General features: G+C 39.0%; 1 protein-coding gene across 1 annotated transcript; it reads left to right on the plus strand.

Annotated features, from left to right (window-relative positions):
* Positions 1–70: 70 nt before the first annotated feature.
* Positions 71–19942, plus strand: TppII (Tripeptidyl-peptidase II). The gene is made up of 24 exons (XM_087359414.1): positions 71–236; positions 2847–2975; positions 3592–3759; positions 4189–4349; positions 4643–4806; positions 5125–5229; positions 5801–5939; positions 6895–7025; positions 8113–8346; positions 8535–8665; positions 8913–9093; positions 9646–9802; positions 10211–10398; positions 11023–11177; positions 11648–11865; positions 12364–12489; positions 12581–12689; positions 13560–13804; positions 13980–14058; positions 14625–14775; positions 14886–15168; positions 15584–15803; positions 15943–16159; positions 16727–19942. Exons 1-23 carry the CDS (start codon positions 75–77, stop codon positions 16150–16152), a joined length of 3846 nt encoding a protein of 1281 aa, XP_087215540.1. The 5' UTR covers positions 71–74; the 3' UTR covers positions 16153–16159; positions 16727–19942.
* Positions 19943–20104: the final 162 nt, after the last annotated feature.

Below are 20104 nucleotides of genomic sequence, written 5' to 3' on the forward strand. Positions count from 1 at the left end.
TGTTTAAAGTTTGGAATTCTAACACGAGAGAGCATGTAGATTGATGTACGTTTTCTTACATTTTTTTTAGCAAAATGGCAGAAGTGGTTGAGTGCGAGTTTCCAGTGTGGGGCCTCTTACCCAAGAAAGAGACCGGGGTGACTGCATTTTTAACTAAATATCCAGAGTATGATGGACGAGGAGTTACAATAGCCATTTTTGATTCAGGTGTTGACCCAGGAGCACCAGGTTTACAGGTACTGTTGTTTTGTAATAATTCTTTGCCATGTCATTGCTGTTTGACGACAGCATTGTAGAGGTGGTTCATTCATTTAAATCTATTATACTTATCGGCGTACCTTCGGAGTCTGAAGAGCTTCTTTATGTCTTTGGATGGCCACTCTGTTCTATAGCTAGAAAAATGTTATTTTACCATAATTTGACTCTTGCAATTTATCTGCCACCCTTATCTTAAATAGTGTAATCCAGTGAAATGTGTACGGAGAGAATTGTGCATGCGTGCTACTCCTTGTTTGGATATCAACTGTTCACTTTACAGTACCATTCAACTACAATATTACCGCAAAAATAATTACACAAGAAAGCTTGTCTACTGTTGTTTACTTCTTTATATTGTGATTCAGACTTTTTATACTGAGGGAAGATTATTGAATAGCTTAATTACAGTGTAGTCAACTCCTTTTTGATATTTACTGAGGTTAGTGTCTGACAAATGAAGGCTATATTTGTGTCTGGTATTTATATTGCGGATATCTGAGTTTATTTTAAAAATTTCTATGTTGTCCACATCAAACGATAATAATGAGAACAAGAATTAGCTGGTTAGTGGAAGAATATCAAATTTATTAAACAATTCTCTACGTGAGGCTCTCCTTTCAGTGCCTGCCATTATTATAATGATTTTCTCTTGAACTTAAAGTACTTGTTTACCGTCTGTTGTTTTTCCCCAGAAAATAATTCTACATGACATGATCAAATGGAAGTAAGCAAAGTATATAGTGTCATAGTTTTTGAGGCTGGAGAAAATTAAATAATTAACTTCATGGAGCATAGCCCTCTTTGAGAAGCTGATAGTTGCTAGCTAAGACATGCTCTTCCTTTTATATAGCCTTAAGTCTCATTACTGTGTTCATAGAAGTATGGCAACAATCCCTGTCCTGAGCCAGGTGAATCCAATCCACACATCCCAAATCCCTATTTCCTTAGGATTCATTTTCATATAATCCTCTGACCTATCCATCTGTGTCTAGGTCTTCCAAGTGGTCTCTTCCCTTTAAGCTTACCAATAAAAGATTTGTATGCACTTCTCATTTCTCCCATGTAATTAGGAGTGTCATTATTTTTAATGTTTGCAAAATATTGCAGTGTTTGACACAAGTTGGATGAGATTGTTGGTTGGGTGTGGTGTGAGGCTTGTATCGGATAGACGAATAATTTGTGTAGAAATTAGGTCAGAAAACGAGAAGGGAAGATTCTGTTTGGGAGACCTACGCAGAGATGGAAGAATAATGTTAAAGTGAATCTTGAAATATAATGGATTGGATTCACATGGCTGAGGATACGAAGCAGTGGTGGGATCTGATGAACATGGTAATGAACCTTTGAGTTCCGTAAAAGGTGGGGAATTTATTGACTGGCTGAGCGACTGTTGGCTTCTCAAGAAGAACCGTGCTTCATTGAGTTAGTAGTCATGACATACTTCTGTTTGTTATTGTGGTTACAGAAGAATTTTACTTTTGAACTGCTCCTCTGAAGGCCATTGTGTGGGATCTTTCAGCAGTAGATTGGGCTGTGTGTTCTGTCTTCATTACAAACAGAATGGACTGATTGTTTGAAGAAGGATAAGTTGTCTTACTGAGAACAATAGTAGGTAGGCTTACATAAAACAGCTGTTAAGTTGTCAGCAGATAATGGCACGTGTTTCTAAAACAATGATTATCATTGCACAGTGCTTGTAGGTACTTAATATTTATTTATGACTTTTAATGTTCACATCACATAATGAGGAATTTTCATATTTACGGGTACATGTTGTGTTATTAGGATGGTAAAATTGGTGAGACTGAAATACTGGGAGAGAAATGACAGGTAATATTAAAATGTGCCTGATAACAGGGTGGATGTCCAGGCATGAATTCCTGGCTGGGGCAGAAATATTTTTCTTCTCCACAGCATCTCAGGCTATGGCTGAGCTCCACCCAGCCTCCTTTCCAGTGCATATTGAAGGTGTTTTCGCACTGGATAAAGCTGCTGGGTGCTTAAAAAATATATTTTCTTAAGGTTTATCCTCAGTGAACTGTGACCTCACAGGATCTTACCACATCCCGTGCTGATTGCCCATACCTTCCTGTTGGGCCCCGGAGAGGGCCGTTCCACATTGGCCCAGACACGGCTCCATCTCTCCACTCCTCATACCTGGCTGTCATTAGCCGATCCCTACGACCTGATCCTGATATTGATCAGCCGCTTCCCAACCATCATTTCAGCCCCGATGATTGAGGCAGTATGCCCCTGTAAAATATCAGTAACAAGCCGACTTCTACATTGTGACAGGACTCAGAAGCAAATTAAACATCAGTGCTCATTCACTGTGAAAGCTTAAAATTGGTTATTAAGTTTAAAATTACGAGTTTATATAGCTCAAAGTATTTAAACAAATATGGGCATTATACATTCTTTTTTCAACATCTTATTTTATGTGTCGTAATGTATGAACATGGCAGTAACACAGTAAATTGCATTAAATTTGCCGAGTAACTGCAGCTAGGCATATCATGGATGAGTAATTAGAAACTAAGTGGCCTTAGTTTCGCTCTGGATTTACAGTCGTAGTGTTTGCTTTACAGGTGACAAGTGAAGGAAAGCCAAAAGTGATAGAACGTTTCGACTGCAGCGGAGCTGGTGACGTAGACACGTCTACTGTTGTGCAGGCGAAGGATGGGGAGATTCAGGGTCTGTCTGGACGCAGACTAAAGGTATCTCTTAGTCTGCTTTATGCCATTGATCCTGTAAGGAACATTTCAGAAATAAGTGCACCGTCTCCAAAAATTTTGTTAAACAATACCATTTGCAAAACCAATGTGTGGATGGGAAGATAATATTAAAGTGAGTCGTATTTAACTAGGGTGTGAAGTGGTGGATTGATTTTAGCTTGTCCAGGATAAAGTCCACAGGTACAATTTTGTGAAGATGATAATGATACTGTGGGTTCGATACAAGTAGGAAATTTCTTGACTGGTTGAGCAACTATTGGTTTTTTGATAAAGGTGCTGGACCGTGAAGTTAGTTGCGTCTTTTTGTGTTTCTACCGTATTCTGAATTTATCGTACCATATTTCCTCAATTTGAAGACTCACTTCTTCTCACGTTTTAAAATTTCTGAAAACAAGGTGCATCTTACCTTTTTTTGGTGTCTGAGAATCTATATAGCCCCCCCCCCCCCCCCCCCCCGAAAACCTATTACGTAATCAAGGCCGCAGCTTACAATAAATGACATCTTAAAATGGAGAAAATGTGGTTTTTCTAAAGTGTGGTTGATTCTGTGTATTTATGTAGATGGTTTTTGTACTTTGTTAACAATTTTTGCCACCAGATTCCTGCTGAGTGGAAAAATCCTACAGGGGACTTCCATGTTGGTATTAAAAATGGTTTTGATCTCTATCCTGCGAAACTGAAAGAAAGAATTGAGAGCGAGAGGAAGGAGAAGCTGTGGGATCCCGGCCACAAGTCCGCCTTGGCCGAAGCCTCTAGGAAACTGCAAGTACGATCGTCCTGCAAAGATGTTTCTTTTATGTGCAATAAATTTCTTGGTGCCCAGCCCAACAGAGATTGGTAGTGAATGTAAAAATTGTTAAAAAGTTTCTATAATAATTCCTATTATACTTAATTGCAATATTTTGCGTTTGAGATGTGTCCAATATGAAAAATAATTTGTGCATACTTCGAATAATGTAAATCATCTTACAGTTTAAGTAACGTGCTTAATTAAGTTGCATTCCATCTAGACATATTCATGCTAACTACTCTCTCATGTGACTGATCACCCGAGAAGACTTCATTCTTCATGCGCGCATACAGGAACACTTCAGATTAATATTTGTAAAAAAAAATATGTGTTACTGTACCTTGCATTGTGGTATTAGTTGAGCCCCATGCGCTGTTATTAAACGCTTCTTACTCTGCCCCGTAGGAATTTGAAGTTAAGAGCCCGCAGCCAACAACTGCCAGTGACAAACTTCAGAAGGAAGAGCTAGAGACCCAAGTTGAGATTCTGACGTCTCTAGACAAGAATCATAGCGATGTGGGACCAGCTTATGACTGCGTTGTGTTCCATGATGGGCAGATGTGGCGGTAAGTGCTTCATTCCAGACGTTTTGTTATCTCTGATTTATATGTAACAATTTTCCAGTTGTTTTTTAATTGTGTGGTCAAAAATGCAGAGTTATTGTTCGTTAAAGCATCGCTCATCTTTACGAAGGGTTAAAATAGACCAAAACCTTCCTACATCACCATTTATAATCTTCTTGCCAGTTCTTGTTTGCCATTAAATAACCTATGGTTTTTATGCTTATCCGTAATCTCTGTCGTCTGTACTAGAGTAAAGACAGTTGTTGCTGTACTGATGTAACTATTTGTTGGCGTAGGGCATGTGTGGATACCTCGCTGTCCGGTGACTTGTCAAGTTGCCACCTGCTTGGGGAGTACAGTCTGACCCAAGAGTTTGCGACTCTCACCAAGTCAGACCAGTTGACCTACAGTATTAACGTTCACAATGATGGAAACACGCTTGAAGTTGTTAGCATGTGCTGTGAGTACAATTAATGAAACCCAGTGTTCAACATTTAATGTTATTGCGATTTGCTCTTCTTGTATGAAACGTTTTTTTCGGACGTGTATTTAACCACGTGTGAAGAAAAGTAATTTCTTTCTTCAGTGTGGTATCTGATGTGATAAAGCTTTACAGCAACAGATTTGTATCAGAGGTAGATGGACACCGTGGCCACAGTGAGGTGTACAAAATTGCAAAGAATACGTTTGGTGCTCCACATTTGAATTAGCGTTTCAATTCTCTTTTTTTTTTACTGAAGCTGCCTCAATATAGACGTCATTGTGTTTTGTATTTCAGCAAGCCATGGTACTCACGTTGCCTCGATAGCCGCCGCGTACTTCCCTGACAGTCCTGAAAGGAACGGAGTCGCTCCCGGCGCGCAGATAGTATCATTAACGATAGGTAAATTTCATTGTGCTGTGCGTTTTACAGGATTGTATACGAGAGCACATAAAAGAGTTCACAGATTTTTATAGTAATCATAAATCTGGGTTAAATAACGGGTAAAACAAAATTTAATTTCTTATATTAATTAACATTTAAAAAGTTTGAGTGACTGAAGAGAATATAATAAATTAAATGTTTTAGATTTCTGAAATCAATAGTAAACGTGGTGCTCAAAATGGAGTGGAAAAAAATGGAATATTTTTGTGAAGAATTGTCGAAGAGTATCATAATTTTTAGGACTGAAACTGATCGCAAGACCTTAAGGTAAGAGATTGCATGGGTGAACTAATCATAGATGGGAGGATAATATTAAAGTGGGTCTTAGAGAAGAAGAGTGTGAATGTATTGAACGAGATTCACCAGGCTCAGGGTCTCTTAATGTGTTAATGAACATACGAGACAGTGAATACTATTGAACAGGTACATGTACAGTTGACGATGTTGATGCTGGTGTTAAAAAAAATATGTTTCGCCGCTATGTCATGCTCATTGTGCGTTTGGGATGTAATGAATGTTTTGTTACCAGGTGACAATCGGTTGGGCTCCATGGAAACTGGCACAGCTCTGGTGCGAGCAATGATTCGAGTGATGCAGCAGTCGGAAACAAATAAAATCCATGTCATTAATATGAGCTATGGGGAACACGCACATTTTTCTAGTTCTGGGTTCGTATCTTACGTAACTGCATGAAACAGAGTACTTCATAACGTGGTGATTGTGCTTCTAGTCGATAAATGTCCCACCTCTTTTTCACTTGGAGGTTCTCTCTTCCATCCACGTGTTGCAATGGCAGGAGACTCGCTGTGTATTGTCAGTACAGCAAATCTCTGGATTTCTCTTGGAAGAAAGAATGCGGGCGCCACAGGAAAAATATTTGCCCATGACATGTGTTAAGTAATTTGAACTGCAGGTTATTATTTAATGATGGCTTTTCGTGGTGTGTGTTCATACCGTAATATTGTGAGGCTTGCGAAGTTGAGAAGAATGCTATAGGCTGGACACGTGCTTATGTGGGAGAGACAAGAAATATATACATAATTTTGATAAAGGAACCTCTGTGAGGAAGTGTGTGTAAATTGGAAGATACTGCTGTTTTAATGTCAGAATATTAATTTATTATTGCTTCATGTTCTACACATACGTGTGTCTAAATATTTTTCAGATTTTTGAATTTTATTAGAACGGAATTTCCAATTTTCTGAATGAAATTCGAGATGTCTATAAATTAATGTCTTATTATTTATGTACAATTAGGTTTTTGACAAGGCAGAGTTAATATTAGGACTTGAAGATTTGACAGGGACTATAAAATCTTCTTGAGCGATCAGTAGCATTGATTCGGATCAGAAGTCCATTTGCTTTGAATTGGTGAGGCACATCTCCCTGTACGATTTTATAGGAATTAGAATTGTTTTCTACTGAACTGTTCTGTTATATCTTAATGATTTGAAATTGTTGTAGATTTTTTATAATCATATAATGTGCCTTAGAAGTCTGTTTTATATAAGATTTGAACTTAAAAATGCATAAAGGACCTGTTTTTCAATACCTAATCATTATACAATGGACTTAATAGTATTTTGATATGGGTGTGTTGTCTGCTGAACTTCTTTTCTCCAGGCGGATCGGGGAGCTGATGAATGAGGTGATCAACAAGTATGGTGTTGTTTGGGTCGCCTCAGCGGGAAACCACGGCCCTGCACTTTGTACCATCGGAAGTCCTCCTGATATTAGTACCAACAGCGTCATAGGTACGTGATTTTAGATAGAGTTGTTTTTAAGTATTCTTGACAGTACAAATATTTAATTTAAACAAAACATAATTTCTGACCTATTGCAGTGTGCTGCAATAGATCTGTAAGTGCAGTAAGTAATCTTCGTAGCCAGTGAGGTTTGCGGAATCTCGGCACACGTATATTTACTTCGTTTTGTGGCACACTTTTCTTGCCTTGTTCAAGATCTTTTGCCACTTAGAAATTCATTTTCCTTTAGCACCGTGATGCTTCTGCCTCAGTGACCACATGGTGATTTTGATGATGTGATTATATACATTGATTTTATTCTCATAACGAGTGGCCACAAGTTGCACTCGGACACACAATTGCACGTACGCTGATGTGATAAATCTCATGTTCCTTATTAAGGAAAATGGTTTATTAAACGATACTGTCAGTAGCCCAAACTTCATACCATTGAGATGGAAAGAAATTGTGGCTATTTGAAGGTGTTGACCCAGAATTTTTGGAGGGACTGAGTAAAACCATTGAAAACCTGTCAGAATAGCAATTCTCTAAGCCAAGATTTGAATCCAGGACTCCCCAAATATGAAGGAGGAATGCTAACCACTCGGTCACGGAAAGGAATGTACGCTTATTATACAAAGAAGCTGATGACTTTAAAATCAGATTCAGTGTGAAACGTTATACAAGAAGAATATATGCATCATCTTGTAATTTATAAACATGGGATTTGTTATGTTTACAAAAGCAAATTCCCAGCCTTTATAAGAAAATGTCCCATAAGAAGTAAAATAACATTTGAGTGATTTGAATTTCTTTGGCCGCCATGTTCATGTCTTGATAAAAATGCTGAAAACAGAATTACAGAACTGGCCGTTCAGGTTGAACATATTTATTGTTTCAATTTGTTACAAAGGCTACCTTCCCTATATGTGCATACTCGTTATTTGTGATAATCTTTCCATCCCATTCAACATTTCATAACCTCAGCAACATGATGCAACATCATTTAATAACATGAGACCTAATCACTTAATGTAGAAACCAATATCACGCCGTATCACACTTGTGATGGCCATCTCTTCATAATTTGTTGCAGGTGTAGGAGCATATGTGTCCCCAGACATGATGGTGGCAGAGTACTCCCTGCGACAGAAACTCCAGGGTATGCCATATACTTGGACGTCAAGAGGCCCCACTATAGATGGGGAGTATGGCGTCACTGTGTGTGCCCCTGGAGGTGCTATTACATCTGTGCCCAAATTCACCTTGCGTAACTGCCAGCTCATGAATGGTACTAGCATGGCTTCGCCTCATGTTTGTGGAGCTGTAGGTGAGTACGGCAGTACAATTGATGTCAGTGGGTGTGATCGTAAACTAGTTCCATCAAGTCCATGCTTCCCATACAGTCAAGAATATGTAATTAAGTGTATCAGAGCATGACACTGCTTCTTCTCCTTCTCTTCCGCTTTATTTCTCTTTCAAGCATGTATTTAAAAATGTGTTAAAATTTTGTTTCAGCTGTTTTGTTGTGTGGCCTTGAGAAGAAGTCACTACGATATTCTCCATATAGCGTGAAGAGGGCTTTGGAGAACACGGCATTGTACCTTGAAACAATTGATTTTTTTGCCCAGGGCCGTGGACTACTGCAGGTTTGTAACCCCCTTCCCTTCTTGGTCTCTGCCCTCAGCGAAATGGTGAATAAATAAACTCATGGTGGAGGGGCAGGATGATGTAATGACAACGTAGATAATGGTCAGTACGAGAGACTTGCTAGACGTAGTTCTCACAGTGTTATCTTTAATTTGGTGTATGAATCATTACAGTTCATATGTAATTACGGAAATAGCACGGCTGTCTGTTGTCTTACTGTAGTGGCACTGTAATCCTTACCATTAGGTCGAGAAAGCATTTGAACACCTGACAACATACCATGACCAACCAGAGCGAGATATAAGGTTCCAGGTGACGTGCGGTCCAAACAACAACAAAGGCATCCATCTGCGCGGAGGTTTGCAAGATAGAATTAAAGACTGCACTGTTAGCGTCGAGCCATTCTTCACTGATCCTGACAACACAGGTGAGTGACCGGATGCTGGCTGCAGTGTAGGGAAGACCTTCACTTTCTTCCTGGCCTATAGGACTCTAAATTTTGTTTTGCAAAGTTTACACGTCTGACTGATAAGTCGAGCGAATGTCGCGGTTTTCCGAGTTGATACTAAAGAATGAGTACAGAAGATGTACAAAATTGATATGTTATTGAAGATGACCGTCTTCTGGAATGTTACGCCGTAATCTCGTAGAAGTATACTGACGTTTCGTAGGAGTTTGCTGTCTCTCCATTGTCAGGCCTGATTCTTGTGGCATCGCAATGCGGAACAACGGTACTCAATATTCCATACGGCTAAGTAACCACCGTGCCACCAGGGGACCATTTGTCTTTCAAAATGTAAATACGTGCACTGGCCAAAGTATAGTGCACTTCTTACGTTGATATTCTGTACAGTAGCAATAATTAGGGGTATTTATACATTTGGTAGCATTTATTCAGGTTCAGGTTAAAATTGAACGTGTTCTGTATCCAACAGACGTGATAGAACCCCTTGTATCAGTTTACTTTCGTTGCTTGCAGATGCAAGTCAGAAAATTGGCTTTGGTGTTAAGCTGGCCTTAGTGTGTTCAGAGCCATGGGTCGAGTGTCCATCTTACCTTGACTTGATGAACATAGTCAGGATGTTTACAGTTCGAATAGACCCGACAGGATTGCCAACTGGAGTACATACATCAAGGTGAGGTCACTAGATGCTGAATACTGTACCCAGAAGTCAATGTGTGCTAGCACGAATAATAGGAACTTTATTATAATTTTGCAAAAAGTTTGCAGTTCTGCGTAATGAGTGTTATGGAAGTAAGATATTCAACAGATACCTGATACAGTTCCCTATCCCAAACCAGCTTTAACCACTCCAGTTTATCACAGCTGTTTGCCTTAGATCCATATTTAGTATGATTAAAAGTCTGTTTTTAAGCAAGGAAGTAACGGAAGTTATGTAATTAATACGCAGCATATGTTTACGAGAATTTGGTGTTTACCTTTGTGATGTCGTAACAACCGCGCAGACATACAGTCACCATTACTATTTTATATAAAGTGTATTTAACCATGTACCTGCTGTTATTTTTAATATCTTTTGCAGTATTAAGGCTTACGATGTATCATGCGTGGAGAAGGGCCCCGTGTTCCGCGTACCCATCACTGTTGTTCGTCCCACACAGTTGCCCCGTGAACTGCTTCGGCCAGAACTCAGTTTCCGTAATGTAGTATTTAAACCTAACACTATGCATCGTCACTTTATCTTGGTACCTGATGAGGCCACATGGGCAGGTAAGCACAGCAGTAATTCAGTGTTAAGTTCACAGTTCATTATGTTCTTCAAATAAACAATGAATTTTCTGACTTTTTTTTAATCTTGTGGTCCCTCGCTGTTCTTGCACTTTAATTGTTTTCCATTTTAACTTCATTTTTCAGGTTTATTTCATTTAAATGTCACTTATTCATTTGTATTGTATTTTGGAAACTGTGGGAGATGTACGAGAAATTTGAATTGCAAGAAGTGTCATACCGAGATGCGCGTGATTACGTCGTGATCGTAACATCATAAGGTGTGGTTCCTGTTTAATGTACAATACAACCTCAAAGGTAAATGTTACTGGGAGAAAACAAAAATTTGTTTTTGTGTCGCAGCAGAAGACGTCGCATTTACTGTCCACATTTGTTTTCTTGGTGTCTGCATTCCGTAGCACTGATTTTTGGCTCGGCTCATGACGAAACTTACAGTGCTGGTTGTTTCACTTGGTAAATAAAATCCTTTAGCCTTCGTTAATCAGTCACAAAAACCTGATACAGGAATACCAGTGTTTAGGAAAACCTTCGCTCCTCACTGGCTTAGTATAGTGACATTTTCTGTACAGTGCCTGCTGTTGAAAGTTATGATATGTTCTTTCGCAGTTTTGCAGCTGCAGTGTGTCGAGAAGGATAAATCTGGACGGTTTGTGCTACACTGCCTGCAACTGCGTCCAAATATGGTGTGCAAAACACTTGAATGTCACAAGATGGTCAACGTCAGCTCACAGAGTGAAGTCATCCAGGGTTTCCCCGTTCGGGTAAGAATTTTAACCGGTTTTGTTTTCACGTTGTTAACTGGTTGTGTTTGCCTGTGAATAGGTTCTTTTTTCAGGAATTACTGTGTTTTTTTATATTATTGAATCCTATGATTGATATGATTCACCGACAGTTACAATTCATGCATAATTCTTCAGGCATTTGTGACAGTGTAGCTAATCTTATTTCGTTCTTGTGCGGCAACATAGCGTTTTATTCACAGACTGTGTGTTCCTAGTGAGATTTTTGGTTTCTGTGGTGGTGAAGATTTGGTCATCTAGGTTGATGACATGTAGTCTTGTTAGCAAAGCTTTGGAAGAATTTATCACCTCCATCATCAGGGTAGAACATCACAGTTCAAATATATGTCTCATTATCCACGCTGCTATTGATGGTAAGTAGGAACCGTACCAGCAGGTATGAAAGTGTTGATGAAGAAATGCGTAATGAAACGACACATTTTTGTGCGCAGGGTGGCCTGGTGTTGGAGGTGGTTGTGGCAAAGTATTGGGCAAACCTTGGGGAGGTGGTGCTGGACTACTCGTTGGCATTCCACGGCGTTAAGTCAGAGAGCCCCAGTATAACGATGCAAGGTGCCGATGGTATCTTGTCCTTGGAACTCCGTAGCGGCTTGAGGAGTGAAGAGATCGCGCCCGTCGTGACACTCAAGAACACAGTCCAAGTTATAAGGTGGGCTGCTCGTATTGAAATATTTTTTCCTTCTTCGAATGTGTTTTGGTCACTTGCCGTATTGATAATCTTTTTGTTGTGGATTTTATCCATTGTCAGTTTCTATAAACATCATCATTGTTGTTGTTACTATGATTATGTCAGTTCAGTCTATTGGATCCAACAGAATGCACGTTCCCAGTTTGACACCTGATGGCGGAAGACGGTTCATCTTCAAGCAGTTGTCAGTTGATGGAATAATCACCTGACAATGGATAGCGTCCTAAACAAAGATAGTAGTGGATATTGTTTGGTTGTTTAAATGTGTTTCAAATAAGGTACACATAATTTCAGAAGCTGGTTTTGTAATTAGTTGTCTTCTTGTAGAATGAAGAGGTTCTTTTCTGTGGGACCAGTATTTAAAATTCTGCTCAGTGACAGGATATTACTCCGAAGTATGATTATTCTTGCTTATCTGTTTGTGAAACATTCTTCTAAAGAACCATGTTGATGTTCCAGGCCTACAGATTCGAAGGTCAGCCCTCTGTCTGCACGAGATGTTATTCCTCCATCTAGACAGATCTACGAACTGCAGTTTACGTATAACTTCCATATTTCCAAAGCCACTGAGGTGACGCCCAACAGGTACCTTTCAGTTAGTACAGTGTAAAATTATTAAAATTACAGTTGTATGATTGTCGTCTGGTTATTTGGTTCTTGTGCCGTCTTTCCGCAGCCCTGTACTCAGTGACCTGCTGTATGAATCGGAGTTTGAGTCGCAGCTTTGGATGCTATTCAACTGCAACAAGCAGCTCCTGGCAGCGGGAGATGCCTATCCATCTAAAGTAAGTTCGGGGTGCTACTTATCACCGCAGTGCAGAAAAGAAACATTATTTTACTAACATGTGTTGTTTTATTTAAAAAACAGCACAAACTTTAATTACCTTATATTTTAATTGAAATGCAGACAGTACCTCTAGCACAGTAGCTCGCCACCAACCTGATCTTAAGCCAGTTTAGTCTAATCCACAGCGTCAAATGCTGTCTATTTCCTTAAATTTCACCGAGGACGTCATTGCAGCCATTCACACCTTCACGTGTGTTCATGCCCTGATGCTGCCTGCGTGTTCTGACTGAATTTTTGGTGATTGTTTTCCTCAGTGCCTACAGCCGAATGCTATGATAGTATCTTGTAATAGGCCATAACCATCTCCTTCCCAAGTCCTTACGTACCAAACATTCATTGTTGCACAACCTTTTTAGACTTCTTAAATAATCTAAGAGTCAAGCTCTGCCTTTTTACGTCTATTTCGGCCGTCCTCTTTTCTTTTCCTTGGTCTTGCAAGTGGCTGTCTTCTAAGAGGTGATGGCCCTCACAAAAATTTTGAATGTGCATTAAGCAGTTATCCAGTTTCCATCCCACATAGAGAATGGTCATTTTCAGAGACCCTCTAGTTGAGTGCTTTGATACTGACGTAAAACAGACGGTAATGTCTTATACCACATTGTTACCATCTTGCACACAAAAGTTTCCTGTCAATACCCATGTGATGCTACATAAACAAATTACTCTTCTTCATCTCGCTGGCATGACTGATTTGGAAGCCTATCTGAGAGTTTTGATGAGTAATGCAAGATTAAATATAAAATGCGTGTTTGTAGATGTGTCTTTGAAATCTCTGGCAATAAACTGTACTAAGTTCTGTCTTTGGTAGTATATGGCCAAAGTTGATAAAGGAGACTACGTCTTGAAGCTCCACGTGCGACATGAGAGAAAGGATCTGCTAGATAAAATGCTGGACCAACCCCTGCTTCTGAGTCAGAAACTGCCCGCTGCGCTTACTCTGGACGTGTATGCCAGCCAGACTCAGGCAACGACGGGCGGCAAGAAAATGATGGGGGCGACTCTCCCGCAGGGGCACATCGTGCCCATCTACATAGCCCCACTCTCAAACGATAAGTAAGTCGATGAACTTTGTTGATGCATTAAATGATAGTGTCCTGAATGAAGTCAAACAATTCTATTTTCTTCTTAGAAGATTTGTTTAATATTCTCACATATTTATAATTTTTTTTGTATTTTATTATATTTACTTCTTCTTTTTTTGTATTAGCTTCTTTTTTATAAATTTCAGAGCCAGTAAAGGGGTAACAGTGGGGCAGTTCTTGTCTGGAACGATCAGCTATGCGAAGGATGAAATTGGCAAGAAAGTGGTGAGTTTAATTTCACTTATAAAATGCGACTTGTTTGTTATAACGCACTGTGTTAGTCCGCCCGCATAACAGAATTCAGTTCTTTCATGTATACACGTGAAATTTTATGTATCGTTCTCGTAAGTTGATGATATCTAATGAGAGAAATGAAACGAGGAAAGCATTTGAATTCAATAAATTGGAGATAATTATACAGTGGAAGGTTTCACGGGTTGTACTTCAACCTGCTGTTGCAAGTGGTTGAATCAAGAAGTTGTGTTGTCCGATACGTGGGTAGAAAAAAAATATTTTGGTTATAAAATTCCTGGGGAATGCAATGCTTCTCTGGAAAGATAATGTCAGAATAGATCTCAAAGAAATGTTTTATGAATGTGATAATTCATTTGTAACATACTGCCTTCATCATCAGTGTGATGAGAAGGATGATGGTTCTGGGTTCCATTAAAGCTGGGAATTTCTTGTCCTGCTGAGCAAGTATCAGCTTTTAAATGAGAACATCATCATAAAAAATTAGAATGGTTTTGTAATAAATTTTGTGTGTGCGCGCGCATATTCTGTGTTTCCAGGATGTGTATCCATTCAAGTATGTATTAACCGAGGCACCTAAGAAGTCTTCCAATACGAAGTTGTCAGATACGAAGGACAAAGAAAAGACGAAATGGGATGAGTACAATGAAGTAATAAGGGACTTGAGGACTAGTTGGCTGGCAAAGCTCGGTGAGTTTAATCAGAGAATTGCTGCAGATTAGAGTCAGAATGTCTTTCTAGTATAAGTTCACTAAGTGCAGGTAATAAGGGAATTAATGTTTGTTATTGCGTGCATTCAGATCCAGATGAACAGGCTACTTCTCTGTATGATGAACTGAAGAAACTGTACCCCGATCACCTCGCGGTACACACTGCCATGCTTCAGTGCCTGGAGTCGAACGAACCCAAGAAGCAGCTCCCATTCATAGAAAATGTGAACATATCTGATAACTCTGTCAGTGCCATGGCCAACCAGATCATCGATATAGCAGAGATGGTCATAAACAATGTTGATCAGACTCGACTCCTTGCTTATTTTGGCACAAAGACGGATCAAAAGCCGGATGCAGCAAAGACTAAGATGTATGTACCAACTTTGTGGGGACAGGGTGCATTTGGCTGACTAGTGAGAACAGTATTTAGATGTAACAGAATGAGTAAAATTACTTAATGACAAATTTAATATTCGTGCTCTTCATTAGTTCAACGATAATAAGTTTGTCTTGATTCTTGAATATTCTTGTTATCTGTAAACAAAATGTGAAATACTGATTTGTAAGAGATGTGAGGTTCTCAATCGGCGATGATGTTGATGTAGGTCTTCTGGGTTGTGACACGATGCGGTCCTAAAGCTAGATAAGAACATTTCAGATGATCGTACAGCCTCCATCTGGCTGAAGAGTTAGTGTGTTGCTCCAAATCATTGATATCTAACTACAAGTCCACATGACATCACAACCCAAAGATCAACATCGATACTGACGTGTTTTTCTCTTAGCTTAATGGAGCGCCAGAAGACGGCACTTGTGGAAGCTCTGTCCAGAAAGGGTTCGGCTTTGTGTCGTCTTTATGCCATTACCAACGCGACGGGCTCTAAAGCTGGAGACGGTGATGGGCAGGAACAGCTTTCAACTGTTGGTGCATCTGCAATTTCGCTTGACAGTATTGACAATGTGTGGAGAGATGTGCTCAAATTCACAGATACTAATGATACTAAGGTTTGTACTTCATCTTACAACTGAATTTAAAACCATCGGCTCTGTTATAAATATTTAAATGAAATTCTCAGATGATCCTGTATGACGTCTATTCACAATGAGAGCTCTGCTCCTCTGAGTCTGATAGTTAACGTTGCAGGTGTTCTACTTCTTGCTGTGGCATGCCGTTGTGCACCAGCACTGGGGTCGTGTCCTCAAGATCCTTGTCAAGATGGGGGAGGACAAGCCTTCCCGCGAACTAGACGAGAAGGGCGCGGAGGCTGGCCGCAAGCTAGGTTGGAAGCACTATGTCCATCACATCGAGTCTTCGCTGCTCGTCAGGTACCCTCCGGCATACCGACCTTTCTGATAACACGGTGAGAATTTATTTTTGTCTCCTTTCATAATATCTGAAGAATAGAACTGTTGACAGTGGATGAGATCAGGAGAGCACGTGTGATACAAATCTGGCGACATTTTGAGGTGTCGGAGTAGGTGATATTTTTAGCATTAATAGGGTGTACAGAAGTTTTTGAGTTTACATTTCCTGTATAAGGAAACACATTTTGTCCAAAATTTTTAAGTGATATGTCTTTGATTGTTTGAATGAAAACAACCTGGAACATGTAAAGTTAAACTTTCGTAAACAAGAATCTGAAAATCATGGTGGACATCGCCTGTTAATAAAAAAATTGGTAAGAGTGTTAATTTTAAGAATTGAGGTTTTTACGGTGGTGAGTCTGTCTTCTGAGTTGTTGCGCCGTGTACTATACCAGACTGTTAATTTATTAATTAGTATTAATTTTGAGGTGCCAATGTATATGGCCCAAGGATCTCTGGTTTCAAGGTATGACGTGAATGCTGTCTGTGCTTGGCCCCCCAGTATGTCTGTATGCATACACAGATATTAAGTCTGTCACAGCAAATAGTACTTTCTGTTGCAGGTAGGATATTGCGACCAATTCTTTGAAGATCATTACTGACTTTCTACCTCCGAAGTAGACGATGCGTAAGTGCAGTCATACCATTTTCCATTATATGGGCTACATTTGTGGATGCAGAAGAAAAATATAGAGGTTAATTTAGCAAATTTTAAAACATAAGAATATAAATTGTACTGTGTGTACATTTGTGGATGAGTGTTCATTGATTAAGGCGAAGGATGTTCTGAATGTCTGTCCATGTTTCTTTTTTATTTTTGTTTACAATGAAATGTATTAAACATTGGTGTGTATTTTTGTTGGATTTTGCTAAAATGTACATGTTGGATATTGTCCATTTGCTTTGTAATAGTCTGTATTGCTTTATTCTTTATGCCTGATAATTGTTTAGGTTGAATATATGCAAGGTTTGGTGTACTGAATGAAATCATCCAGAAATTCTGTTAGCAGTATATTTATATATTCATCATAGCTGCCCCACTTCAGTACATGACTTTCAATGGCAAAATGTCATATGTGTAGCTAAGTTTAAAATTAATTTTATTCAGGCTTGGTGTTATAAGTACTGGAGCATGATGCTTTTGCACATTTTTCAAATCTTTAACTGGAGACTGGCTCTCCTGACTGAAATTTGTCACGGGCTTCCTCAGTGTTTTCAGTAAATGCTGAGACCATACCTTGAATTGGGCCATGACTGCTTCCTTCCATGTCCTTTCCCGATATTCATTAATCATCCCTTAATTTGATGCTGTGAGTGTCATTAAGTAAACTACAGATAAATCATTACAGAAATAAAAAACAAAAATTACTGATTTATGAATGTCCATTGTCCGTGAAACATGGAACAGCACGTAATGCAATGTAGCGTCTGCGCAGCAAAGTAGAAATCAAGCTATACATCACGTCATCCCTGGTGGAGGCGGAGGATCTTTCTTCTAGCCGCTGCATCCAGACCGGCTCCGGGGCCCGCCGAGCCCCCTGTCTAGTGGGTACCGGGGTCCTTTCCTGGGGGTTAAGCAGGACCAGTGCGTGACACTGGACCACTAACCCCCATCTAGTGCTGGCGTCAAGAATGAGTAGGAGCTATACCGACTCTCCCCCCAAGCTCCTACGTGGCGTATAGTAGGGCAGCTTTAGTTTACTTTACTTTTTATACACATTCTTTTTCACTGTTTAGCTTCCAGTTTTCTCAGTTTATGAATTACATTACACTCCTCATATGCTTGATGGAGAGAAGACAATGGGTATGGAGAAAACTGCATAATAATGAGCTTAAAAATTTGTACTCCTCCCCCAATATTGTAAGGGTGAATAAGTCGAGAAAAATGAGATGGGCGGGGCGTGAGCAAGCAATGTGCTGCTGCTGGACAGGCAAGATGAACTTGGTGAGCTTGCAATGGATACTTATCAAACGACAAATAACGTACTGCCCAGTAATTTACCTAGATTTTAGACTCTAAAATGGTTCAGTGTTGTATAAAGCTTTTATTCTGAAGTGAATCACATTGTAATGGAACCTCTTATGTTTGTAACGATAATAATTGCATACAACATTTTAGTCAGCAGATCTCAATGGAAGAGGCTACTTGGGAGACCTAGGGCTATGTATAAGGATAATATTAAAGTGATTCTTAAAGAGAATACATATAAAAATGAGAACTGAATTCAGATGGCTCAGGAGACGGTCCAATGTTATGCTTTTGTGAACACACAAGTAAACCTGTGAGTTGTGTAAAACCTGGAAATTTATTGACCAGGTGAATGACTGATTTGCTCAAGGAAAACCCGGTACAATGTAGTTTGCTGTTAGTAGCAGTAATATAACTTTCCCTGTCTTGGTTCTACACATTTGTCAAACACAAGGTGGTCAGAAATTAGGGATCAGTGATTGCAGGCCCCTTCTAGCAGTCTGACCACGGTAGTGGAATTCAGTGTTGCCAACTATATTTCAATGCTGCAAACATGTTTAAACACTTTGATGTCATATTCTATAATAAATTTCAGCCCATCCTCTTAGTTTATTTGGTGGCAATGATGTCAGGTTTACGTGTGAATGACTAATGTTGCAGTCTTAAACAAATGATTCTGAGATTTTACCAGTCCTTGAAAATCAAGAATACATTTCCCCTCTAAAATTGTTTCTTGAGAATTTCCCCACTTCCACATACCATCTGCAGTCATGCCCAGATTTATTAAACATTTCACAAGTTTTTTCCCCTAAAAATATTATATATGTGATTTGAGGTTTTCATGGCAGTGAAGATTGGAAATGTGGTCTTATAGATTGTGGCATTAATATTGTGGGTTGTTACCAGTGTTCACAAGAGCCTGCCACTGGTACCTGTCTTCAGCCAGATAAATCCAATCCACCCAATTTTCCACAGTGTATATTATGCTCGTTTCATTTTACAAACCAATTTTCAAGAGGGGCTCAGTCTTCAAGGCTGAATATTATCGTCCATGTCTTACCAGTTACGGGCTGTGTTACAAGTTAACCTCCCGACTAAATACACTGTATAAAACATTTTATGAAATTATTGTTTCTTGAATGATAACAGTATGATTAAACCATGAAAACCATATTCTGAATTTTTTATCAAGTCCTTGAATGTCTGGTACATATTTAAAAAATATATATTACTAACATTGCTAAAGAAAACTAGAGAAAATATTGATCAACAGACATTAATTAATTTGCCTTATCTTCTTTTTCTTCTTCACAGATGAAACTCTTTTATCCATTCTGATTCCAAATACCATTCTTAAGATTACATTTTAAAATATAACATTGATCTATCCAATACAATAAAGATGTCCATAGTCCATCCTTCCTTTTAATTGTCATTCATAGAACAATTAGATTTTGAGTTTTGTGAAATTATTACAATTATTATACACATTAATCTTCATATATTACAATCAATTGCCCTGGTCATGTGTTGAAATCTACCAAGAGGTGCCTAATGAGACATCTCATTTGCTGCAGTTAACCATAAACAAATGAACACGCCAAGCATTATTTATAAGTGTGTAGTTGTGCAATGCAGATTATTTGTATAACCATATGTAACTCGTGTACATGAAGCTAGCATAATTGTCTTAATGAATATTAGTAGATTAAAGTCAATGTTACAGTTTCTATCTTACTTCATTGTTGTGAATTATACAAAAATATAAACTATCCAATTAATTAAATAAAACAAACTGATTTACATTGCATGTGTCATTTGTCATCATTTCTAGTTGTCTATAACAACTTTTAAAAGTTGTCCATACTCCAGTTTGAAGTACACTATTTCCAAATACATTTTTATATTGTGTCTTTATTTGGTTTTCTGGGGCGACATGAGTCTTGTAGGTGATTACCAACATGGAGAAACA

This window comes from Zootermopsis nevadensis, unplaced genomic scaffold (assembly GCF_977971745.1).
Source record: "Zootermopsis nevadensis isolate Lab colony 2312 unplaced genomic scaffold, Znev_1.0 Znev_ptg000031l, whole genome shotgun sequence".
Taxonomy (NCBI): domain Eukaryota; kingdom Metazoa; phylum Arthropoda; class Insecta; order Blattodea; family Termopsidae; genus Zootermopsis; species Zootermopsis nevadensis.